The sequence below is a fragment of the Carya illinoinensis genome, chromosome 10, assembly GCF_018687715.1.
Source record: "Carya illinoinensis cultivar Pawnee chromosome 10, C.illinoinensisPawnee_v1, whole genome shotgun sequence".
Lineage (NCBI taxonomy): Eukaryota > Viridiplantae > Streptophyta > Magnoliopsida > Fagales > Juglandaceae > Carya > Carya illinoinensis.
The window spans coordinates 12600801-12628035 of NC_056761.1; the positions used below are offsets into that span (position 1 = coordinate 12600801).

At 35.3% G+C, this 27235-nt stretch overlaps 3 protein-coding genes across 7 annotated transcripts; 1 reads left to right on the top strand and 2 right to left on the bottom strand.

Moving 5' to 3' along the window:
• Nucleotides 1–1602: 1602 nt before the first annotated feature.
• On the bottom strand, nt 1603–6030 carry LOC122278118 (coatomer subunit zeta-2-like). Its single transcript, XM_043088219.1, has 6 exons — nt 5872–6030; nt 4355–4514; nt 3847–3994; nt 3666–3743; nt 1969–2053; nt 1603–1817 (listed from the first exon to the last, which is right to left on the bottom strand). The coding sequence occupies exons 1-6, from the start codon at nt 5872–5874 to the stop codon at nt 1758–1760; spliced, it is 534 nt and encodes a 177-aa protein (XP_042944153.1). The 5' UTR covers nt 5875–6030; the 3' UTR covers nt 1603–1757.
• Nucleotides 6031–7196: 1166 nt separating this feature from the next.
• Nucleotides 7197–22558, top strand: LOC122279941 (pterin-4-alpha-carbinolamine dehydratase 2, mitochondrial). 5 transcript variants are annotated; one of them, XM_043090855.1, is made up of 9 exons: nt 7216–7311; nt 7422–7468; nt 8302–8405; nt 9546–9735; nt 21167–21252; nt 21325–21448; nt 21559–21627; nt 22083–22206; nt 22301–22558. In XM_043090855.1, the coding sequence occupies exons 3-8, from the start codon at nt 8343–8345 to the stop codon at nt 22169–22171; spliced, it is 621 nt and encodes a 206-aa protein (XP_042946789.1). In that variant the 5' UTR covers nt 7216–7311; nt 7422–7468; nt 8302–8342; the 3' UTR covers nt 22172–22206; nt 22301–22558. The 5 variants fall into 5 exon arrangements, with proteins under 5 accessions (XP_042946790.1, XP_042946791.1, XP_042946789.1 ...); XM_043090853.1 differs by having other exon boundaries at nt 22083–22558; XM_043090854.1 differs by having other exon boundaries at nt 7218–7311; nt 8308–8405; nt 22083–22558.
• A 2489-nt stretch (nt 22559–25047) lies between these two features.
• Nucleotides 25048–27139, bottom strand: LOC122279940 (probable methyltransferase At1g29790). Its single transcript, XM_043090851.1, has one exon. The coding sequence runs from the start codon at nt 26624–26626 to the stop codon at nt 25502–25504; it is 1125 nt and encodes a 374-aa protein (XP_042946785.1). The 5' UTR covers nt 26627–27139; the 3' UTR covers nt 25048–25501.
• Nucleotides 27140–27235: the final 96 nt, after the last annotated feature.

Consider the following 27235-nt stretch of genomic DNA (forward strand, 5'->3'; position numbering starts at 1 on the left):
ACCTTTTCTAACATAGATCTAGAAAATGTGTTTCCTAAGAAGAAAATACTAGAAATCTATCCAGTCGTAACCCCTCTCGACTATTAGACCAAGTATAGGCCCCCCCTCTCAACGAAATATCCACAAGATCAGTTCTGAGAAGGCTTCCATTGCACTTGTAGATGCCCTCGTCCTTTCACTAGGGAACCTAACAATATTAAAATCTCCACAAAAAATCCAAAGTAAATCCCATACGAAATATAGACCCACCTATTACTCCCACAAAAAACTTCTCTCTATCCGCATTGGGCCCATACACACCCATTAAAGCCCACATCTACCAATCCTCAATGTTTTTAAAAGTTACAGCCAACAAAAACAACACGATACAATCCTTACCTATCTCCACTATTCGTTTATCCCATATCACCAACACACCTCCTGAAGCCCCCTATGAAGTTAAATAACACAACCCCACAAAGCAACAACCCCACAGGTAGGGGTGTAAAAAAAAAACCAGTGAACTGGACCAAATTGATGGATTTAGTCCAGTACCAAGTTAGATTCGATCTAGTACCAGTTTTATTTTTCTTAAAATCGATCAAAATCAGTCAAATTCTGATTTTTCTTTTTCTAAAACCAAATTAGACCGGTTCATATATATATTTTAATTTTTATAACTATATATGAAATAATTTTATATTATATGATAAATTACTAATTAATATAATATTAAATTTTAAAATCTTTTATCACTATAATTTATTGTATTAATAGTTATACTAATACTATATCACTATATATTATAATATATTATTACTATAATATTATATAATATAATAGTATTATATAATATAATATAATATATTATATATAATATACTATATTAAAACTGAAAAAAGAACTGAACCGAACTGGAAACCAGAGTACCAGTTTAGGAGGATAATCGGTACGTAATTAATTTTAAAAAATGCAAAATCAATCATACTAGTTCGGTCTTAAATTTTATCCAAAACTAGACTGGACATAACCATTACACTCCTACCCACATGCTACGAATTATGTATCTATCAATATCACATAACTTAGTCTGTTGAAGGCAAAACTATCGACTTTCCAGCTACAAAGAAGGGATCTAATGCAAAGATGCTTATTCACATCATTGATCACCTTACATTCCAAAAAAGAACTTTAGGTATTAAAAAAAGACATTTTTTAATTTTAAATATTCATCGTTATTATCTAATTATCATCTAACCATTACAATTTTTTCAAGCTTACAATTTTTTCAAATTTAAGAACAAAAGAATATTCAAACAATTTTTAATTTTATAATATTTTTATTCAACTTTTTATCTCTTATTTCACAAAACCTAATAAAATATCTTAATTCAAACTATTTCATTATTATTCACAAACTATTTCACTTCTATTCAGAGAATTCTCATCTCATTTCAATACTCAAACATGCCCTTCCCCCAATTGAAAGCATTGGGCACTAGTCAGCAGGGGAGTTTGATTCTAAATCATGAAATTCCAAATATTTGTTACGTAGGTGTGCAGGCCCAGGGGTGCATCTTACTGCCTCCAAAGTACAAATTAAACAAGTTAAAAAAAAAAAAGAACAGAAAACAAATTGATTCAAATTAAGGAAGCTACCAACATGCATGCAGCCTTGCAGGATTAAAATAAATTTGAGTACACCGAAAATAATGGAGCCAAACAGTACACAAAAATATGTTCCCTCGCCGCTCCTCTGCGCTTGTCCCACATAATCATCATGTAAGGAGGGATCTTGTTAGATGTTCGCGGGCGGTGGCTAATGCTTGACTTATTGTCTGCAATAGAAAAATAAAGGGTAAAGGAAGGTTACAAGTTGAATATGCTACCGGTGGTTGTACTTTGTAGATTGGTTTAACCAGAATGTGTGTATTTTTTCAGATGAAAGGGAATAGGGGGAGGGGGTTGAGATGAACAGGATTTTGATACCTGCTCAGACAAAGAAGCACCAGAATCCATACTGTTACTTGCAACCTTCCCCGCTATAATATTTGCATCTGTCTCAAGAATAATACTGCAGCAAATACAAATAAGTTAATCTGAATGGGAAGACACGACTACATTGCAGGCTGAGTGGGGAACACAATAGCTAGGGAAAGAGAAAAAAACATTTACAGTAAGGAATAGAAAGATAACATATTATCCAAATGTTCACTGTTTATGCATTTTTTACTATGATTGGGTATTGACTTGATGGGCGTGGATTCACTGCTTGAAAAAGGGACCACAAATGTTCAACCCTGTTTCCCATCCGTTCCCATCTGTGCAAATAAGTTCTTAAAATGAAATTTTACAGAATAAATACAGATACTAGTGGTGTTCCACAAGAACTTGTGCATATATCAGATCGTGTGAATTTCATATTGGACTACAAAGGGAAAGAAATACAAAGTCTTCCTGAAAGCCAGTCAAAGTTGAGAAAATAATTAACTGAACTATTTAAAGGCCAATAATTTTTTTTTTTTTTTTATTGGCACCAATTGTTCGGGAACAGCATCCCAACTAATCTAGGGTGCATAGGCCCTTGACGTTTCCCACAAATGCACCCCGGGTAACTTAGGAAGAAAATCCCCCAGTCTAATAGCCCCTAACAATTGTTTGCACCTAAGAGGATTCGAATTTTAGACGTGAATGGAGCACACCACTAAAACTAAGGCTTTTACCATTTGAGCCAACCCCTAGGGGTTTAAAGGCCAATAATTTGTCAAAGCATTATGAATTAATTTCTATTAAAAAGCCATCAAGCACCTCTCGTGCAGCTCAACATTGCAAGGTCGATAGTCCTCAATCAAGAAGAGTTGAACTGAGACCCTCACTTCTTGAGCATATGGCCAACAAGAGTTGGGGACACCTAACAACTAAGAAACAACTAGCCCACTTCCCACAAAATTAGGTTACTGATGAGGCGTCAAAAGGCCACTTATAATTCTAAAGCATTGTGGTACTGGGAGGATTTAGGCGGGTTGAGAAGTTGACACCAAACTTCAACAAAATTCACAAAACTTACCATCACTTTTAAATAGATGACCAGAAAAATACCACACATAGTTTCTTTCGATGAATGTGTGAAGATCAAATTTTGAAACTCACATAAGAACTATTACCATTTTGATAGCAGTTAAAAAAATTATGGAGATTTTGGAATGTCCAATAAAAATTAATTGAAGATACTAATTGCAAACTACAAAAAGTATCTTTAACAATATGACAGCATCACACCAAACTACCAGATGGCACTCCCCTACAACTAGCCATGGTCAATCGTCATACCTCCCCAACAAACCAGACACTGCCAAAATGGAATACTGAAGCAAATGATTTGGGCACAGCAATTTCCAAATATGGTTTTCATGGACTAGCATGCTGCCTCACAATAACATATAACTACTCAATTCCACAAAAAAATCTTCTAAAACTAATTTCACCAAATAAATTTTTACAAGCAAGGATTTATAGGCTCTAATTTTTCAATAAAATTCTTGTTTACTGATCAAAAAATAATTAAAATCAAGACTTTCAGTTTTAGATGCCAAGATCAATAAAAATAAAGCCAAGAAACTTAACAAATAGAAGTTTGCAAAGCAAAAGAAAGTGGAAAAATATAAACAAAAAAGCCAATTGCTTACCCGCCATCAATAATTTCATCCATACATAACAGAATGAGATCCAAGTTTTCTAGTGCCTCCTTCTTTTCCACATTACCTCTAGAACAAAAAAAAAAAAAAACAAAAGTAGATAAGACAGTATATAAACAATAATAACCAGAATTGAATTAAAAAATGAGGGCAAAAAATAACAGCGTTTAACCTAAGAAGAATGCCAACTGCATCAAAAAATCCCTGGAGAACAGTGGCTAAGATGAGCTCGTTTTCGTCTTCACCCCCAGTGACAAAAAAGTGAAGGTCTTGAATAAACTTGTAAACAACGATGTTATTCTCAAACATTCCTATTTCAGCTGTGAATAAAGTAGCAATATGTTAACATGTAAACAATGAGAATCAAAACTAAGCACTGTAAATGTAAATAATTGCTTTCATCCACCAATAAATACAAAAAAGGATTAAGATTCATATTCAGGTGATCAAAACAGAAAGGTTGTCACTCACAAATCATATTCAACGCAGTTAACTTACATAAAATTCTGATACAAGGATTATTATTTCAAAGTTAGAGTAATTTATCTTCCAATGTCAAAATCAGCAGTGTTTTACATAGAGCCAAGGCTTGCATGTCTATAATGGGATGGACAAGTTTGCAAAGTTGCCCATTGATAAAAATGAAGCACTTCACAACAAGACAAAATGGAAACAGGTACCTTCTGTCCGTGCATTTGTCTTTAGAGTCTTAGTATAAACAGCTTTCTCAAATGCTTCCTTTGCACTATTTGTCGGCCAGTCATCTGAGTAATACTTGGCAGCGACACGCTTCCCTTCAGAATCCAAGAGTAGGATGTTTTTTATTGAAGGGCATGACTCCTACAAAATAAAAATAAAAATGGTAATTAGATTACCATTAACTTGACTCTTAACAGTATCATCGTGACCATATTCTAACCCTGTCAAGAGTATCCAACACAACATCTCTAAAATGATGGACTAAAATAGATTATTTGACTAATAACCTATCAAGAAAGTATGAAAGTCAGCAGACAATCTTGAGCTCCCTGCAATCATGTGTAAAGATAAAACATTTGAATCAGCTGCACTGCTAAACATGGAGAACAAGATGTCTAACCAGCCACAGTATAACACGAGCCAAATTAGAATGCGATAGTATCATATTAGGCTTTGATCGAATTTAGCCTCTTCCTTCCCAGAGCTTTAAATGCCACAAGAGGCTTGGTAAATACCTTCTATTGCTTTTGGATAGAACAAATAAACGAAGATAATAGAATCACATTTTCAGATCACCAAAACTAATATCTTTTAGAGGAAGTTTATACCTCAAAATCCCAAATTGTTATCTTCTTAGTATGTAATGAGTTGTGGTAACCTAATTAGAAGCACATGAGCTCTCAACAGAGGCTCCTGATGTAAAGTATACTAACATAGACGCTATAACATGCCTATTTCCTAGCAATGGTCATGATTAACATACTACACATTCAAGAAACATAAGAAAGAAGTTTACAAAATAAAACCCTTGGGATTAGTTGGGACTTTGTTCCAGACACCCGGTGCCAATAAAAAAAACTTCTGTAATTATAATTTGAGGAACGATAGACTGTAACTATGAAAACAATATCCTGTAATTATAATTTGAGGAACGATAGACTTCTTTGGGATCATGAATTCTTAGTTTCTTTTATAATTTACACATTTTAAAGTCCGGATCAATATGTTTCTAGGCACATGCTTCTTCAAGGGAGTAATTTTTTTAAAATTTTTTTTCTTAAAATTGGTGAAATTTTCAATCAATAAGATAAACTCTATAAAAAGGAAAGAGAAATCATATCCGGTAGATCTGGAGCACAATAAACACACGGTCCCTTTTGCCACACATTTACAATCTAGTGTGTACTTTCTGCTATTAATAATAATAATAACATTTATTTATTCGGTGGGAGGGGAGGGGGATCTAAGTCTAAGAAACATATTTATGAGACCAACTGTTAGAAAATACGGGAGATCAAATGCCTTCTATCCACACATATCGGATCTACGTTAACAGACACATAAGACTAAATCCGAACAATGAAATTCCTAGATGCAGTTCAAAATAACAGATCGAGGTCTGAGTCGAACCCTAAAATACTCCAAACACGCATAATTCGGATCAATTGAGGATGTGAGACATATTACTAGCTTAGAGAAAGCAGGAAAAGAAACTGACCATGTTGCTTGGCGAAATTTCTCAGGGAAAGTCTTTGGACTTTTGAGCCCGTGTCCGGTTGTTCAAACACGAAGGAAAGAGATGAATATCGAACTGTTGAACAAGTGCTGAATGAAATGGGAAAAAATGGAGGATTGGTATTGGCGGAGGTACTTAAGAAATGAGATAAATGTACTGATTAGAAGTTGAAAAAAAATATTATTATTATTTTAAAGTTAAAATAATTAAATTATTTATTATATTTTATATAAAAATTTAAAGATTAATATTAAAGTGACTATTAAATATGCTCGTAAGTAGTAAATATGTATATTAATATAAATAATTTTTTTTTCTTTAATTATTTTTTGAATATCTTTAATTATTAAAAAAAATTAAAAATATATATAAATTTATCTATAATCAATTCTTTAATTATTAAAATATATATATATATATATATATGAATAGATTTAGTTAACAGACATATTTAATAGTTATATTATTATTTTTTTAAATTATAATAATTAAATAAAATGAGTTAAGAATTGTTCTTATATCTAAACAATTCCTTAGTTATTAGCAATTCGTTCTTTTCCCACTTTTTAGTTAATAAGTTTTAATGATTCTTCTATTAAGTAGTCTACGATTATTAACTTTTTAAAATTATAATTAAGAGAAAATAAGTATTCGTTGAGCATGCCAGTACATATTTTTTAAAAACTTGAATTTAAAAAACTGTCAATGTGTTACTCAAACCGATATGATTCTCGGTTTATAAATAAATAAGAAAAAAAAATTTAAAAATAAAATAAAAAACCTCTGTCAACCTAACGAGAGATTGATAAAAGTTTGAACTCACGAGCTTTTTAAAACTTATAAGGTTTTTTTTTTAAAATGTTATCTTGCTTACTGAAAACTCAAGAGTAAAAAGAGTAGACATAATAAAATATTGGACCGGAATGAAGGCTTGGTTTAGCCACTAAAATTTTTTATTTTAAATATAAATTTCATTTCATTATTACCATTTTTATAAATTTTTATATAAAATATAATAAATAATTTAATTTTTTTAATTTTAAAATAATGATAATATTTAATATTTTATCTTAAAACTTAAAATTCTCATTTAAAAATCCTCAATAACCAAACCGAACTGAAATGAAGATCCTCGAATTTGTTTTAGGCCGATATTAACTTGAAATATGTTGTAGTGTTTGTGTGACATACACAATTATTTATTTTTGAGAAGTGTTATAATTATAAAAATATTTTATAAAAATAAATTTATAAATTAATATAATATTATATTATATATTAGATATTTATAATAAAATATCTCACATCAATTTCTGACCTAAAAGACGACAACGCAAAACATTTAAGCAAGGAGTCGAAAGGATTAACGTTGTGATGATTCGGATGCTAAGAATCCCCTCTCTTTCTCTCTATACGCCTAAGGTACGGATTCTGGAACTCCATGTCCCTCTGCGTGCAGGCTTGAATATTGATACCCACTTATTTAAAGTGCATGCTCTAAAGAACAAAGCTTTTGCTTTTGATGCTTGCAGGTGTCATCAGCGTCCTTGTTTGGAGATCTGCTTGTGAATCATGAGCGGTATATCTCCGTGTAACCCTTGTTTTTTTAATTCGATTCATTAGGGTTCTAATTGTGATTTATTTCATGAACCCGTCCTTTTTTGTTTGGCGAGCAATGAGAATTTTATTTTAAGAAGCACCTATCAAAAAAAAAAAAGAATTTTATTTTAAGAAGAATGTCTTTATTGGATTTCAGTGTTTATACTGTGCAACTCTGGAATTTGTATGTGTTTGTTTGTTTTTTTTATATTAAGATTATTATTATTGTAAAAGAAGGGGTTAATGAGTTTGAGTTCAAGGCTTCTGGATTGTTAGGTGTTTGTGCTTATGCCTGGCTTTACATTTTGATGGATTTTATTTCATGGTTGTGAATCACTGTTAAGGTAAAAACAAATACTATTTTTTCATGGTTTCTAAAGGAAGTTTTATGCTGTTAAAAATGAAGAATGAGTCAGCCATCTAAAACATGTCCTATTTGGCAGATTGGTGCATGTGAAAAACAGGATTTTTGGAACTTTTCATCTTGTCCAAAAGCTAGTTTGGCTTTCAAATTCCCAAAAATAGCCCCTTGGACTCGCATGTTAAAGAGTAAAAACTCATTTGGTTATGTTTCTGTTGGCATAAATGTAGAGCTCAGTTAACAATAAATCGCATTGAATCTACATGCAATTTTAAGATGATTTTTGTGAAAATGTCAAATGTTTTTCTGATTATTTCTAATATTTTACGCCAATATGGCCTTGTACTCTTCACCATATGCTCCATGAAGATCACAACTTTTTCAGTTTTGCAAAATGTTTCTTTTGTTCCTGCTTTTTAATTTTATTTTGTCAATGTGAAATTTGTACATAGTTACAGTTCCAGTATACGAGTAACGGAGATACTTAAGGACCATGTGGGAGTTTCATCAAATAGGAATTCACTTTGTGGATTTAGAACTTTTTGCACTGGCCAAGGTGTGTGAAGATAATTTAACTATCTTCTACTTCAACTATCAAATGTGATTCCACTCATGATGCAATTTTTATACCAACATCGCTCAAAATTTATATGCAGTACAAGGTCCCAGTTCTTTGTCATAATCCAAGGAATTCCATTTTTTTTTATCGGTAATCAAGAAATTTTATTCATAATAATAGGCAAAGCTCAAGTACAAATAGAGTATACATGAAAAGTACCTAGCTAGAGTTTACATTAATTATAATATTAGCTGACGCTTAATTACGTGGATCAATAAAATCTTTTTACTTATAAAAAAAAAAGATATGTTTTGGCAGTTGGCCGTGCTGAAGCCAAATTTGAGTCAATGTCCTCTCCCCAGTTACATCTGAATAGGCTAGATAAGCATGAAAATTACTTGACGCATATTTTATGGTTGCATGTTTTCAATTGAAAAGATAAATGAATTCACTGTTACTTTTGATTCACACTTCTCAAACAAGAGGAGGAGGGATTGGAAAATCACTAACTTCCAACAATACACCTCTCTCTCTCTCTCTCTCTCTCTCTCTCTCTCTCTCTATATATATATATATATATTATATTCCATATTTTCTAGCGAAATGGTGGTTGAAAATCATACATTGTGATTGGATGTCATATATAACATTGAATCTGACTTGACAGGTGGTATGGTTTGCAGCTTTTACTTTCAAATGATAAGTTTTAGAAGTGAAGTATTTGTTTTGGATTTACATTAATTAGTGGCTTGGATAATAGTTTGGAGTTATTTTAATCCCCTCACTTTTCCCATCAATGGCTGTTATTATTCAAACTCTTTTGCCTCATTATCTACATTGGATTCTTTCCCATGCAATTGTCATCTACTCGGATTGAAGACCTCCTTAGGACTCCTTTGGCACCAATTTTGATGTGAGAGTAACCATTTATCTTTTCTTAATAGCCTATGAAAAGTTGAATGAAGCTACGAGAAGTTATGAAAACTTGTTATGTTAATAAAACATATAAGAAGAGGGTGGAGGGTTTTTAACCAGTACATTAAGTTTCAACTGGGTGTGGGATCGATGATCAAATTCTGGGGAGATGTTTGGTGTGGCAATAGGGCTTTACAAGACCTGTATCCTTCTCTTTTCCAGATTGCAAGAGACAAGGATGCTGCAGTGTCAGAGATCATGGAGATTTCGGGGGGACAGATACTTTGGAACATTGATTTTAGTAGGGCAGCACAAGATTGGGAAATAAGCAGCTTTGCAGATTTCTATGGACTCTTATACTCTATAAGACCAAACAAGCAACAAGAGGATGTTATGTGGTGGACTCTATTAGGTAAAGGTGTTTTTTCCGTTCGTTCTTTGTATTAGGCCCTGACCCAAGAGCCCAATACTCAGTACCCCTGGAGGAAGATCTGGAGACACAAGGCACCTCCCAAAGTTTCTTTCTTTGTATGGACTGCTTCTCTAGGAAAGATTCTCACCATTGATAACTTGAGGAAAATGATGATTATCATTGCAGATTGGTGTTGCATGTGTAGAGGAGAGGGAGAGTCGGTTGAGTATCTCCTTTTGCATTGTGTTATAGCTAGGTTTCTATGGAATGAGGTTTTTGCTTGAATGGATATGGCCTGGGTTATGCCGAAGACAGTGGAGACAGTTCTAGCTAGTTAGTCAAATATAAGAGGCAGGCAACCAATTAAAGAAATTGGGAGGAGGATCCTTCTATGCATTATGTGGTGTTTGTGGCAGGAGCGCAATGAGCGGAAAGACCAAGAGAGATCGATGGAGGAGCTTAAACTTTTATCTTTTAGAACTCACCTATGGGACATATGGTTTTACTCAAAACCGAACTGCTCTGAAACTTGACTTACCATGAACTTGCTTTGAAACTTGACTTAACATGAACGTGATCTAAAACTTATTCTTTAACTGTTTAAATACATACTCCACAGTTGTTGTGGCTCCATGTATTCTACGTGTCACAATTGCTGTGTCTCACGCAGTGTATGCATCACAATTGATGTAACCCCATACTTCGTGTGCTATAGTTGTTATGGACCCCACGGAACTGAATGTGGCTCCATCGGCGTTAGTGCCTGGTGCGCCCCGGTGACTAGCTAGTTAGGTCCCCACCCGCTACCCGTTGACAGTATTTCGTCAATTTAGAAGATTTCACACTTATTTAAACACTCAAGCATGAACAAAAGAGTTTCACTAGGATATTACCCTATCCTAGCACTTAGGGTCATGATTGACATGAATAACTTGACTGTTCTTGAAATACAAACACTGTACTCAAGATGAGACGTGAATGAAATACAAAATGACATAAATCATGACGTAACATAACGTGACTTGAACATAACTTGAAAGACATGACTAACTTGATATAGAACATTTCGTAACATGACATAAACATGTAACACACAATATTTCATAACATGGTATCACATGTAATGGAAAACACACTTAACATGATATACTTGTAAAAGTGAACATGACATGACATACATGTAACAGGTGGCATATTTAACATGATGTACTTGCAATGTATAGTAATAAGTGACAGAATATCTTGTATAACAGATGAAAACTCATAGCAGAATAAATTTTGTATAACAGATAAATATGTGATAACTTGGTATGACATGACATGTTATACATACACTGTAGTTTCTTTACTGAACACATACATAGTAAACTGCTAGTAAGTCAAAAGCTAACTTACCTCGATCTTTGCATTTCTTATGAAAGCTCAAGCGCTATCACGAAGAACTGTAATTAGTGATTCTAAAAGTTAGAACTAAATCACTAGTAATTTGAAATATGGAAAAATACTAACTTAAGAATAAAATTTTTATTTTACCCTCTATATGTGCGAGAATGACCATTTTACCCCTAACTAAGGGTTTTGCATGCTAACTCCAAAAGTCACCAAAATTTACATGTCTCATGTAAATTTTATCCTAAACTCAAATATCAATTTATAAAAATTTTAAACTAATCACAACTATTAAAATTCCATAGGGCCGAAATTCCCATGTTATTTCTATTGATTTTTGTTTTTAACTTGTTTTGATTAACCTTTTGATCTATGATTTATAAAGATGTGATTTTTAAACCAAACCATCACATGATTTAAAAAGATGTCCTAAAACATATATAAGCTTTTAATTCAAGATCACATGGTTAAATATTAACCAAAACATAAATTGAGCCAATAACATACACACTTTGGCCTATCCAAAGATCTCTTCGTATAATATTTCATATTTTTGAAACTAATATCAAATATCTTCAAAATAATATTCTAACATGTATATAAGAGGCTTAGGATCCTCCAATAAAATTATCAAAGCCATTGGAATAGGTTTAAACCACCAAAGATTTAAACTTTCTCAAAACAGAAACTATTTTTCCTCTTCCAGTTTCTAAATTTCTAGATCTAAGAAAATATTTCATCAAAACCTTTAATCATGCAACAAATCCCCAACAAATAATCATATACACAGGTTAACAATACTTCATAAAAATTTCGGACCAAGATCTATCCATTAGCTTAGTTAAAAACTCCAAAATACAACATATTTTTCAGTTTATCTTTCAAAATGATCTTTTTAGAATTTAAACAATATTTGATTGACCAAATGATTTTCAAATAGAACAATTAAGCTATTCACGTAAACTAGACTAAAAAAGGAATAACTTGTATGAAGGAGACTTTATGATAAAATGCTTACAAAAACTTCGAAATGAGCGTGCAAAAGAATACTTAAAAGCTGTCCGAGAGAGTGTTTGGTGTTCTTTCAATGAAAAGTGTAAAGGAAGATGATTTCGTGGGGAGTGGGCTGGAGATATTTATGCATAAGATATGAAAGAGGATGAGGCTGAAGTGAGAGTTGAGTGTTGGCCTTTCTTATCCAATAATATCCATAAAAATCAGCTCAAGATATTTTCTAAAGGTGGAGTGTAGACTTGGAAGAGTGAGGTAACTTTTTTACTTTTCCTTTCTAGAATCTTCTAAGCCCTCTTGAAGACATATGATCAGTCATGTGAGGATGCAATTACTTGGCCAAAATCAATGCTAAAGTGTCCAATTTCGTGTGCCTTAATAGGTCTAAATCGAATGGCTTCAATTCGGGATATTAAGAGGGTTTGGGTTGCTATCAAATCCAAATCTAATTTCTCTTGATCCAAGTGTCTAATACTATACATCATGTGTGGCTAAGATCTTTCCATGTGTCAAATTAAAACTTTTCTAACTTAATTTGGACATTCTACATTGTGATTTTAAAACTATTGCACATGATGCGCTTATCGATGTTACTAATCACTCCGAAAAAGTGCATGATAAACTTAGTATCGAAAAATCCTAAATATTCATATGAAACTACAGTGAAAATCGTTTATAAAAAAAGAAAGCCCCAAAGTGACCTTACAAATAAAATCACAGTTTCGAACAGGCGTTTCGTCCGAAAATATGAAAAAGAGTTATTGCGCCATAAGATCTTAAATAATCCATCGAGTCTAATGGCACAAATCATAACACATTTTGACACTTTTAACTATCTCTAATAATCAAAAACACATTTCTGATATCATGGTATGTAATAATACTAACTATGTGGTTAAACTAAAATCTATACGATTAATAGATTCATGAAAACTTATGGAGTCTTCACGAGATTCCTAAAGCCAATAGATAAAAAAAAAAAAAAAAAATTGTCCTTGAAATCAACATAAGTAACAAACTAAGAGTTAAGGAGACATGTTGCCTACGAACCTACTTTCACAGTCTAAAATGTGTGTACGATGATGCTCCAAGCATTCCATTTCTTGCCAATACAAAGTTAGTTCCTTATCCAATTGAGCAAGTCGAATCTTTCGACGTTTCTCCTGCATTTCACGCACTCGTTGTGCGGAAAGGGTAGATTTTTGTGCAGTCTTGTCTTGCCGTGCCATAGAACTGCAAAAGAATACAATCAAGATAGAGAAAAATCTACAACATGCACATTGAAGAATGATCTACAACATTCTAAAATGGGCACACATATACTTTATTGATATCCAAACAAAGATGTACATCATCTGATATAGTCAATCATGTACAGGTGAACCACAAAATATCAACTAAGTAAGAACCAAAACAACTCTACAAGACTGAATTTAGATGTCAAATAACTGGGGGTACTTGGCTCGCATATCAACTTCCTTCTCTCAAGTCGCCTCTTGAATATTATGATTTTGCCAAAGTACTTTGACTAATGGGATCTTAAGGTTCCGCAACTCTTTATCTTTCAGGTCAATAATTTGCATCGGCTTCTCTTCATAGGTCAAGTTGGATTGTAAAGGTATACTATCGAGATCCACTACTATTGATGTATGATTCCCAAAACTCTTCTTTAAAGAAGACACGTTGAAAACATCATGAATTCCATGGAACTCAGTTGAGAATTCCAAACGATACTCAACTACTCCCACTTTCTCCACTATCTCATAGGGTTCTACGTATTTCAGACTTAACTTGCCTTTCACTCCGAAACGACTTACTCCTCTCATAGGAGATACCTTCACATAGACTCAATCTCCAACCTTAAAATCTTTATTCCTCCTTCGATTATCAGCGTAGCTCTTCTGTCGACTCTGTGCTATTTTCATCCTTTCTTTAATCAAATGAACTTGGTCATTTATCTCTTGCAAGACTTCTGGTCCAACTACTTTACTTTCTCCTGCTTCATTCCAATATAAAGGTGATCTACACTTTCTACCATATAAGGTTTCATATGGTGCCATTTGAATAGTGACCTGGAAACTATTGTTATAAGCAAATTCTACCAAAGGTAGCTGCTTCTCCCAACTCCATTTGTAATCCAAAATACAGGCTCTTAGCATATCTTCCAAAGTTTGAATCGTCATTTCTGTCTGCCCATCTGTTTGTGGGTGGTACGCACTACAAAACCTCAAACTAGAGCCCATCGACTCTTGTAAACTTTTTCAGAAGCGTGACGTAAAACGAGGGTATCTATCTGATACGATCGTCTTAGGCACTCCATGCAATCTGATAATCTCTGCTATGTAAATTCTCATCAATCTTTTTAGAGAATCTGTATTCTTGATGGGTATGAAGTGAGTACTTTTCGTCAAACGATCAACTATTACCCAGATAGTAGTTTTTGCTCTTAAGATTTGGAGACATTATTTGTATGGCGAGAAATGTGAAGTCTTCACGGATCACAAAAGTCTAAAGTATCTGTTTGAGCAGAAGAATCTTAATATGAGGCAAAGAAGATGGTTGAAATTAATCAGCGACTATCAGTGCGACATTAAGTATCATCCTAGAGAGGCCAACGTGGTAGCTGATGCTTTAAGTCGCAATAGCAGACTAGAAACTTCATCTGTTCCGTCATCAGAAGTAAATTCCCTCTTATATAGTATGAGAAAACTGTTAATTAGAAACCGTAGTCAAGAAATCATGTTGACTATAATCCAAGAATTCATTCAATTGGACTGGAAAGGACTGAAAGACTGTCAAAAGAAAGACAGTAAACTTGTGGAAGTTGTAAAAAAAAATCGAGAAGTCAAAAGGACCATTGGACTTTAGCCTCAAAGAGGATGAGACTCTGTATTATAAGGACCGAAGAGTCATTCTAGCAGACAAAAAGGAAAAAGTACTAAAAGAAGCTCATAAAACACCTTACACTGCTCATCCTAGTAGTACAAAAATGTATCAGGATTTGAAACAGCTTTTTTGGTGGGAAGGAATGAAGAGAGACGTAGCAGAGTTTGTGAACAAGTATTCTTTCTGTAGATTAGTAAAAGCAGAACACCGAAAGCCGGCCGGTAAATTTCAATCATTGCCAATCCCGGAATGGAAATAGGAGGATATTTTGATGGATTTTATATTGGGCTTTCCAAAGACCTCAGGCGGAAATAATACTATCTGAGTAATAGTTGATCGTCTGACGAAAAGTGCTCACTTCATACCCATCAAGAATACAGATTCTCTAGAAAGATTGAAGAGAATTTATATAGCAGAGATTGTCAGATTGCATGGAGTGCCTAAGATGATGTGTCAGATAGAGACTCTTGTTTTACGTCACGCTTCTGGAAAAGTTTATAAGAGTCGATAGGTTCTAGTTTGAGGTTTAGTAGTGCGTACCACCCACAAACAGATGGGCAGACAGAAAGGACGATTCAAAATTTGGAAGATATGCTAAGAGCCTGTGATTTGGATTACGAATAGAGTTGGGAGAAGCAACTACCTTTGATAGAATTTGCTTATAACAATAGTTTCCAGGCCACTATTCAAATGGCACCCAATGAAGTCTTGTATGGTAGAAAGTATAGATCACCTTTGTATTGGAATGAAGTATGGAAAAGTAAAGTAGTTGGACTAGAAGTCTTGCAAGAGATAAAAGACCAAGTTCACCTGATTAAAGAAATGATGAAAACAGCAGAGAGTCGACAGAAGAGCTACGCTAATAATCGAAGGAGGAGCATAGATTTTAAAGTTGGAGATTAGGTCTATATGAAGGTATCTTCTATGAGAGGAGTAAGTCGTTTCGGAGTGAAATGCAAGTTAAGTCCGAGATACGTGGGACCCTATGAGATAATGGAGAAAGTGGTAATAGTTGCGTATCGTTTGGAATTGCTAACTGAGTTCCATGGAATTCATAATGTTTTCCACGTGTCTTCTTTAAAGAAGAGTTTTGGGAATCATACACCAATAGTAGTGGATCCCGATAGTATACCTATACAATCCAACTTAATCTATGAAGAGAAGCCGATGCAAATTATTAACTTGAAAGATAAAAAGTTGCGGAACCGTAAGATCTCATCGGTCAAAATACTTTGGCAAAATCATAATAATCAAGAGATGACTTGGGAGAAGGAAGTTGATATGCGAGCCAAGTACCTCCAGTTATTTGACATCTAAATTCAGTCTTGTAGAATTGTTTTGGCTTCTACTTAGTTGATATTTTGTGGTTCACTTGCACGGGATTGACTATATCAGATATTGTACTTTTTTGTTTGGATATCAATAAAGTATATGTGTGCCCATTTTAGAATGTTGTAGATCATTCTTCAATGTGCATGTTGTAGATTTTTCTCTATCTTGATTGTATTCTTTTGCAGTTCTATGGCACGGCAAGACAAGACTGCACAAAAATCTACCCTTTCTGCACAACGAGTGCGTGAAATGCAGGAGAAACGTTGAAAGATTCGACTTGCTCAATTGGATAAGGAACTAACTTTGTATTGGCAAGAAATGGAATGCTTAGAGCATCATCGTACACACATTTTAGACTGTGAAAGTAGGTTCGTAGGCAACATGTCTCCTTAACTCTTGGTTTGTTACTTATGTCAATTTCGAGGACGGAATTTCTTTTTAGGGGGAGTTTGTAATAGCCCACTAGAAATTCAATGGTAAAATTTCTGTTAGCTTTAGGAATCTCATGAAAACTACATAAGTTTTCACGAATCTATTAATCGTATAAGTTTTAGTCTAATCACATAGTATTATTACTCATTATGGTATCAGAAGTGTGTTTTTAATGTATAGTATTTGACACTTGGATCAAGAGAAATTGGATTTGGACTTTGATAGCAACCCAAACCCTCTTAAAATCCCAAATTGAGACTTATTTGATTTAGGCCCACGAAATTGGGCACCTTAACATTGATTTTGGCCAAGTAATTTTATCCCTCACATAGTTGATCAGATGTCTTCAAGAGGGCTTAGAAGGAGAAAGTAAAAGAGTCACCTCACTCTTCCAAGTTTACACTCCATCTTTAGAAAATATCTTAAGCTGATTTTTGTATATATTATTGGGTAAGAAAGGCCAACACTCAACCCTCACTTCAGCCTTATCCTCTTCCATATCTTGTGCATAAATATCTCCAGCCCACTCCCCACGAAATCATTTTCCTTTACATTTTTCGTTAAAAGAACACCAAACATTTTCGGACAGCTTTTAGGTGTTCTTTTGCACACCCATTTTGAAGTTTTTGTAAGTGTTTTATCATAAAATCTCCTTCATACAAGTTGTTCCGTTTTTAGTCTAGTTTATGTGGATAGCTTAATTGTTCTATTTGAAGATCATTTTGTCAGTCAAATATTGTTTAAACTCTAAAAAGATCATTCTGGGAGATAAACTGGAGAATATGTTATATTTATGAGTTTTTGACCAAGCTAATGGATAGTAGGGGTAGGCAGCAGGGGCCCGGCCTATCCGGCCCCCGCACCGCACATGCCGAGGCAGGGTCCCCCGCCCCGCATGCAATACACTAAGCGGGGGGCGGGGGGCGGGCAGGGCTCAACCCCGCCCCGCTTTTCCCCCACCCCGCACTTTATACTTATATTTATAAATATATATATTTATATTTTACAAATTGTATATATATAAATATATATTACAAATTGTTAAACTTGTTCACAAGAGTCACAAGAGAGTGAGACTTGTTCATCACAAGATTGCATATGGCATGGGCACCCTAAACCACATTTATATAGAACTCCAAAGCCATACAAGAGTTGTTAAGTCCCACATTACTTAACAACTCTTGTATGGCTTTGGAGTTCTATATAAATGTGGTTTAGGGTGCCCATGCCATATGCAATCTTGTGATGAACAAGTCTCACTCTCTTGTGACTCTTATGAACAAGTCTAATAAATTTAAAAATTAGTAACATAATTTTTATGTTATTAGTTTTTAAATTATTATATATAAATTTTAATTTACGATTTAATTATATAATAATTTGGGTTTAAAAAAAATATTTTTAGACAAGTTTTTTTAAGCCCATTAGAACAGTGTTCTTGAAGTGGATGGGGTGCTAGCCCCGCCCCCGCCTCCAGGGGTGGGGTGCTGGATGAAATTTTCATCCCCCGCATATGGGGTGCGGGGAAGGGGTGCGGGGAAGGGGTGCCCCCGCCCCCGCATATGCAGGTAGCACCCCTAATAGATAGATCTTGGTTCGAAATTTTTATGAAATATTGTTAACCTTTGTATATGATTATTTGTCGAATCACTAATTACAGTTCCTTGTGATCGTGCTTGAACTTTCATAAGAAAAGTGGAGATTGAGGTAAGTTAGCTTTTAACTTACTAGCAGTTTACTATGTAAGTGTGCTAAGTAAAGGAACTACGTGTTACCCCGATCTCTGCATTTCTTATGAAAGTTCAAGCGCGATCACGAGGAATTGTAATTAGTGATTCTAAAAGTTAGAACTAAATCACTAATAATTTGAAATATGGAAAAATACTAATTTAAGAGTAAAATTTTCATTTTACCCTCTACATGTAGGAAAATGACCATTTTTCCTAACTTAAGGATTTTGCATGTTAACTCTAAAAGTCACCAAAATTTACATGTCTCATGTAAATTTTATCCTAAACTCAAATATCAATTTAGAAAAATTTTAAACTAATTACAACTATTAAATCTCCATAGGGCCGAAATTTCCATATGTTATTTCCATTGATTTTTGTTTCTAACTTGTTTTGATCAACATTTTGATTTATGATTTATAAAGATATGATCTTCAAACCAAACCATCACATGATTTAAAAAGATGTCCTAAAACATATATAAGCTTCTAATTCAGGATCACATGGTTAAAAATTAACCAAAACATAAATTTAACCCAGAACATCCACACTTTGGCCTATCTGAATATCTTTTTGTATAAAATTTCATATTTTTGAAACTAACATCAAATATCTTCAAAATAATATTCTAACATGTATATAAAAGGCTTAGGATCCTCCAATAAAATTATCAAAGCCATTAGAATAGGTTTAAACCACCAAAGATTTAAACTTTCTCAAAACAGAAACTGTCTTTCCTCTTCCAGTTTTTAAGTTTCTAGATCTAAGAAAATCTTTCATCAAAACCTTTAATCATGCAACAAATCCTCAACCAATAATCATATACACGTTAACAATACTCCATAAAAATTTCGGATCAAGATCTATCCATTATCTCAGTAAAAAACTCTAAAATATAACATATTCTTCAGTTTATCATCTAGAATGACATTTCTAGAGTTTAAACAATATTTGACTAACCAAATAATCTTCAAATGGAACACATAAGCTATCCACGTAAACTAGACTAAAAAAGAAACTTGTATGAAGGAAAATTTATGATAAAGCACTGATAAAAGTTTCGAAATAGGTGTGCAAAAGAATACCTAAAAGTTGTCTCCAAGAGTGTTTGGTGTTCTTTCAATGAAAAGTGTAAAGGAATATGATTTCGTGGGGAGTGGGCTGGAGATATTTTTGCACAAGATATGTCAAGAATTTAGATGTCAAAAATTTTACTAGCAGTTTACTGTGTATGTGTTAAGTAAAGGAGTTACAGTTTATGTATATGTGTTATCATATATGCCATGTCATACCAACTTATCACATATTTATCTGTTACACAGAATTTATTTTGTCATGAGTTTTCATCTGTTACACAAGATATTCTGTCACTTATTACTATACATTGTAAGTACATCATGTTAAATATTTCATCTATTACATGTATGTCATGTCATGTTCACTGTTACAAGTATGTCATGTTAAGTGTATTTTCCGTTACATGTGATACCATGTTATGAAATATTGTGTTACATGTTTTTGTCATGTTACGAAATGTTATATATCAAGTTAGTTATGTCTTTCAAGTTATGTTCAAGTCACGTTATGTTACGTCAGGCCTTATGTCCTTTCGTATTCCAGTCATGTTTCGTCTTGAGTACAGTATTTGTATTTCGAGAACAGTCAAGTCAAGTTATTCATGTCAATCATGACCCTAAGTGCTAGGATGGGGTAATATCCTAGTGAAACTCATTTGTTCACGCTGGAGTGTTTAAATAAGTGTGAAATCCCCTGAGTTGACGAAATACTGTCAACGGGTAGCGGGTGGGGACCTAACTAGCTGGTCACCGGAGCGCACTAGGCACTAATGCCGATGGAGCCACATTCAGTTTCGTGGGGTCTACAGCAATTGTGGCACGCAAAGTATGGGGTCACAGCAATTGTGACCCATATACTGCGTGAGACATGGCAATTGTGACACGTAGAATACATGGGGCCACAATAACTGTGGAGTATGTATTAACGCACTCACAGCTGGTTCAGATACCTAGTTAAGGCATTAGAGTTGTGTACTAACCTTGCCATTCTTTGATCAATATAATTTATTTATTTATCAAAAAATAAAACATAGATATGCTTGAGATAGAAGTTGCCTCTATTGCCTACTGCATGTGCTGTCCTCTTGGCCTAACGGGATACATGGTCATTAGATGCTATAGGGCAATACATGCCAACTTATTTTTGTAGCTTCTAAATCGATCAATTTTACTTTTTGTATTTCAATCTTGCCCAAACATAGAGGCATACTAGTTTATTTTGGTTTTTTTTTTTTTAATTTATTTTTTTTATTAATATTTGTCTTGTATATGTCCCTAGACTATGGCATAGGTGCTGCTCTTGTATATGTCCCATGTCCTTGGGTTTCGCCTATTTTCTATCATCAATGAAATTCTTATTTACCGATCAATTTTTTGTCTTTTTATTGAAATATTCTTCAGCATTTCCCATATGCTCTCCCATTTGTGGACTTGGAATTGCATCGTGTCTAGTTTCTTGCCATCCTTGGCCCTCAATGTGATCCATTTTCCAAGCTGGATTCTGTACTACTTGATTTATCAGAAATGAATAACTGGAAATGGGTTGTAGTCTGAAACTTTTGTCTGCCATGTTAGATTTGTCGACTAAGAAGTGTGTGCCATGCGCCTCAAAGGACCTGCGACCCATGACCGAGGAAGCAGCAAATGAGCTAATTCGACAGGTTTGCATTTAAACACATGTTGCCTTTCATAATGATATAAAGTCATGCTTCTTATTGCGCTGCATTGTGTAGGTAGCCGGATGGAATTTGGTCAATGAAGGTGGCATGCTGAAGCTGAATCGGTCATGGAGAGTGAAGAGTTTTACCAAAGGATTGGAATTATTTACACGCGTTGCTGAGGTTGCAGAAGCAGAAGGTATCTTACATTTGGTTAACAAGTTTTTGAATATGTATAATGCTATCCATTGGATTACCTGGAAGCTGGCATTTATGTTGTTAATGATCCATAATATATGTTGAATACAGGTCACCATCCAGATCTTCATCTTGTTGGATGGAACAATGTAACAATCGAAATATGGACACATGCAGTTGGTAAGAGATAACCAATATGGACAAGTGTTTTAACTATAATAAGATTCTTTCTAACCAGACTTAGAAGCGGTTAACTTCAACTTATCTTCTCTGTAAACATGTTTAGTTGAGGTTTTGGTCCTGGTGTCAATGACCTGCATCGCACCAATTTTTTAAAATGGATTCTTCTTCCTTTAGCTTGTATATGGGTTATTAATATTACTATACTTCAGTTCAGGGCATTTTTGTACCTACATGAATTTGACCCCCTCAATACTGAACTCACCATATCCCCTGACCGTCAATAATAGAGCCTGCTAGATATCACTCAAACGAGGCATTGAAACTTGAAAGTGATTCCTTCTCTAGTTCCAGACGTTTAGTATTCTTTCTTTGTTTCTGCACATCGTTGCTTTTGCGTACACGGTGGATATTTCTTTCCTTTTCTTTTTTTGATATGTTTTGCATTTGCGCAGGTGGACTTACTGAAAGTGACTTCATACTTGCTGCGAAGATAAGTGGACTTAACATACAAAGCCTGTTGAGGCGAAAAGCTTCCGATTAAACTGCTGGCATAAACATGATGTAGAGACGTTGCAAGTAAGCTGTGTTGATGTGCCATGACTGCTTCCTTTCTGGTTGATACTTTGATTTGAAATGGACTTGGAGTAGCTTTTGTTTGTTAGAATTTCAGGATATGTGACATAGCAGCTGTGCGTCCAGACGATAGAACTCGATCAGTTGTGTTCCATATTTTGCGCTATTCTGTAGACCTTCCCTACACTGCATGTCCTGTTAATGGAAGTCTATATTATGAGTGTGTATGGAGGCTCCATAGTTAATTCCGATGTCCATTTAAGATTGTTTCCGACGGAAAATACTACTTAGCCCCCTCAATATTACTGTTTAAAGTTATCGCTCGGTTATTTATTTATTTATTTTTAATGGTTAAGATATTGACTATTAGTTAAGTTATATTTTTTTATTCTTAAATAATTAAGAATGTTAAAAGTATTAAGAATAAAAAAATATTTTTTTAAAAAGTCTCAAATACGCTAAGGCCCCCCTGGCATTGTCCTTACAGGGTATGAGGAGCATCTTCATACTCTTATCTAGTCAATGCCATTTCAACTCAATGCCATGTGCAACCAAGTCTACCCGGCATAGAATAAATCCAGCTGAAGGCTCCCCAAAGTTGCAAATTCTCTTGTTATTTCGTCTTGTCTGATGATTTGTTAATTATTACAATAAGAGTTGGTTGATTCTCTTTAATGGATTTCAAGAAGGATAAAGCTACGTCCACCGTTGTTTCATCCCGCTTGACCATCCCGCTTGACATGGCATGTCTTATAGATAAAACGGTTTCTTCCTCTTCGAGCGCGAAACCCATTCCCAAGCTTTGTCAATATTCAAACACATTCCCAAAACTGAGCTTGGTACTTCCGTGACCTTCCCCAACCTTCAAACCCATTCCCATTCCCGAGCTTGGTCAAGGAGCTTTGTGTCCTCAACCTTCAAACCCATTCCCGAGCTTGGTCCCTCCGTGTGCTCAACCTTCAAACCCATTCCTGTAAGCTTGGATCTATGTCGTGTTCAACTTAAAGTCAAAAAAATTTCAAGCCCGTAAGCTCGGATCTTCGTCACCTCAACCTCCAAACTCACAAACCCATTCCCAATAAAGCTTCGTCCCTCCATCATCGTTTTATAGGATTTTCCAAAGTCAACAACCACTTGCATGAGTCTGAACCTACTCGTGTACTGGAAAACACTAACATTAGAAAATTATTTACTTTTTCAAGTCCTTACAACTGTCAAACTTATTCAATCTTACTACCTAAAGAAATGACTTACTGTAGGAGCATCCGAAACGCTATGAAGTTGTATATGACCAAGGAAATGATTCGACCAACTAAAAAGCTAGTTGCTTCTTTTTGAAACTGAAAAAATCATATTTTTTTAACAATATTATTAATATTTACACACATTTGCCTCTCCAACGATATAGCTTTTCTCTCGATTTTGCTTTGTTTTTATCTATAATCTCAAAAACATTGCTCATTCGTTGAGGTCAAGGAATGCCGCGTACAAAAAACAAACAAACAAAGGAGAATACCAAAACTAAAAAGATGTTTCAAAACTTGAGAGAAAAAAAGAAGAAGAGAAATATACCTCTCGAATTAGAGATGGGACAAAGGAGAGCTGGAAGTTAGCACCGAAAATGGATCTCTTGTTGCGCGGACTAGATGCCGGTAGATGTCTGACAGAGGAGCCGGAGGAAATGAAGGTAGGCTTATTTGAAGTTGGAGATTTTTTACAAAAATATCTCGAAACGAAATAGGGACAGAAACGCTCAATTCCAACCGAAATAACCGGAATTTGAAGTGAAATGAAATGGGGTGGTAGAGTGTATCAGACACTACACCAGAATTGCAAATTCCGGCCATTCTGGCCAGAACGGAATTTAAAACTTTGCTTCTAAGTCTAAAGAGGAAATAAGGGGGGAGGGATGTTGGGCGGGAGACCACCTTTTTTTTTAAAATATTATTTATACGTATGCCATGTCAAGCGGTAAAATAAAACGGGAAGCTACAATGGTAACTGTAGCGTTACCCTTCATGAATCCCAAAAACAAGAAAAACTCAAAATTCAATTTATGTACGTTATCCTTGCAGTGCTGTTTAGAACTAAGAATAAAATCTTCCTAAACTCACGGTATTGTGGCCACATAATTTATATGGTTTGGGGAAGCAAGGTTGATATTTCTGTTCACCTGGGCTTGGGTCACCCTTCGATTATGGGAAATGCTAGATCACATATGAGTTTTATAAATATAAATTTACAAAATAATAACGTGACTTAATGTGATATATTAAATCTATTTTATGGAGAAAAAATTTTATAATCTGAAATATCATATAAGTTACATTAATAGATTTGTGATCTTGTGTGATATATATATATATATCTATCTATTTTACAGTAAAAAGAATCTGAAATATTATACCAAGTTACATTAGTTTATTAGTTTATTTTATAAGATTCCTTTATAGATATAACATTTCTCTTCGATTTTTTTATTTCTTCCTTCTTTTGATCAATGGTCGCCCTCTTGATTTTGGAAGGGATAAATCAAATAATACAATAATCGAGCACACAAGTGAAGTGCTTAAATCCTACTTGATGGAGAAAAGATTTGAAGAGTTTCATTTTTCACTTTGCATTAAATTTTTTTTTTCCTCTCAAATTGTCCATGGATAGATTAAGGTGTGGTTTGATAATGAGTTGAGATGGGATACGACGAATTAAAATAAAAGTTAAAAGTTAAATAAAATATTATTAAAATATTAATTCTTAATATTATTATTATTTTAAAATTAAAAAAAATGAATTATTACTTTTTTTTATATAAAAATTTAAAAAAATTATAATTATGAGAAGAGATAAAACGAAATAAATCAATTCTTATATCCAAAAGAAAGTAGAAATAGAGACTGTGTCACTCGGCCAAGGTATTGGGCCATTGGCAGAGTATCAGAGCCATCAATATGGATACAATATTGCAACCAAATTCTCTCCTATGTCATCAGAAAGAGCACAGTAACTTACCACACCAGAAATCCCCTGCCTTCAACCGGATTCAACTTTGGTCCAACTAACGCATAAGCATCGCCCTCAATCCTCAATTGTCAACTCACCAAAACAACCAAGAAAACTCAATAATTTCTCACATTGAAACTACACCCAACAAATGCTGGATCCAACCAACTTATATTTAACATACTGTAATTTAGTTCTAAATGCACAGCAAACTCCAACCAAGTATACAGCACCATAAAATTCTGATCTTGCAATCAACACAGAAAACTTTTCTCTGCCTTACCCCAAAATTTCCCCTTCATTTGGACACGGGCTTCTGCAAAAGCGCAGTCAGGTAAACGTCCCCGTTCTTCGAATTGGCCTTGATCCCTGTCGCCCACTTCACCTTCTTGTACCCCAATTTCCCAATCAGCGGCGCATAAAGCTTGTCAAGATCCACCCCTTTGCTAAAGAAATGATCCAGCCACAGGTACCCCCCACCCCTCAACACTCTATCCACGTCGTAAAGCATGAACTCCAACGCCGTCAACGGTATCCACCTATTCACGGCGTGGCCGCAACGCACAAGATCCACCACCCCGTCGAACACCGGAAACCGCTGCTGCAGCGGCACGTGCAGCGGAACCAGGCCCCTCAGAGCCACCGCCTCGTTGTACGGAGCGCCGAGGTTCATCGTCGTTGTCACAACAGTCACATTGTAGAGCTTCATCCGCGCCGCGAAAGTCCCGGTCCCGCCACCAATGTCGAGGCCGAGACGAAGCACAGAATTAGCCGCCTTGGCAATCTGTAAGAGTTGTGGGATCTGGAGGTCGAGGTCGTCCCTGTAGATCATCGATCGGGTGGCTTCCGCAGAGAGGTCGAAACCCAGGTTTGGGTAAGAGCGCACGAGGCAGTTGAAGCTTTTGCAAGTGTACTTATCCCACACAACGTTTTGATCCGGTAGCGAAGGAGAGAACGGGTTGTGGGAAAGAGACGAGGTGGGTTTTGGTGGGGTTTGGGAGAAGCACCGGCGGCGAGGGAGTGGATGGCAGCCACGCAGGATGAGGGACTCGGCCACCCCGTCGGAGTCCTGGGGGCAGAGAGAGAATGGGGTATAATTCATATATCGGCGGAGGAGGTCTGGGTGGTTGTGGCAGGAGGTGGCGATGGGAGAGAGGAGGGAGTAGAGGAGGAGATCTGGCGGAAGGGTGGCAGAGGCAGCGGTGGGTTTAGTGGCAGGATTAGCTGTGGGTTGGAGGCGCGTGAGGCGGTTGATGGTGGCGCGTATGGTGTTGAGCTGGTGGAGAAGTCGGTCAGGGACAGGAGGTGGAGTGGGGGGCTTCCCAGAGGTTTGAATTGTGGAGGAGAGATGGTAGAGGGAGAGGATGTTGGTGGCCACCATGGCTACGAGAAGCAGCAGATTCAGACTCATTGTGAACCCCATTTATTTGCCTTCCAAGTTTCGGGCCTGGATCTCTACAACTTTTGCTTTTAGCCTGGATCTCTGCTCTCTAGCTTGCTGGCTTTTGCTGTATCTGTATCGCTGTACTCAGATTTTGCTTGCTTTTAAGCTTCACTGTTTGTTTGACTAATCAGTGAAAGTGAAGTCAAAACCTTTTAAGATCCTATGTGGGAGAGCTTCGGGTACAAGATTCAGATGATGTGTATTGCTTCTCTCTGCTTCTTCTTCTTCCCATGGCCGTCGCGAGGGACTGTAATGACGAAGGTGGGGCCATGGAATCTGGAACCTCACAAAGTTTGATGCAGGTCAATTAGAATTGGTTAATAAAGAAAGAAAATGTTAAAGAAAGAAAGGGAAAGAAATAACAGGAGGCACGTGAATTAGGGACCAAAAGGCCCCAACTTCTTGTTTGACAAAGGGATTCGTTCATGCAGATTGCATTTGGATATATCTATGTTCAGAATGATGGTTGAGGAAGTGGCATCCTTGTCTGCTTTGTCTTGCTGTCGCTGCTGCCAAGATAAAAGGGTTCTGAAGCATTGTTTATCCTTTTTGACAAATGAACAATGTTATATATAGTCGTGGAATTAT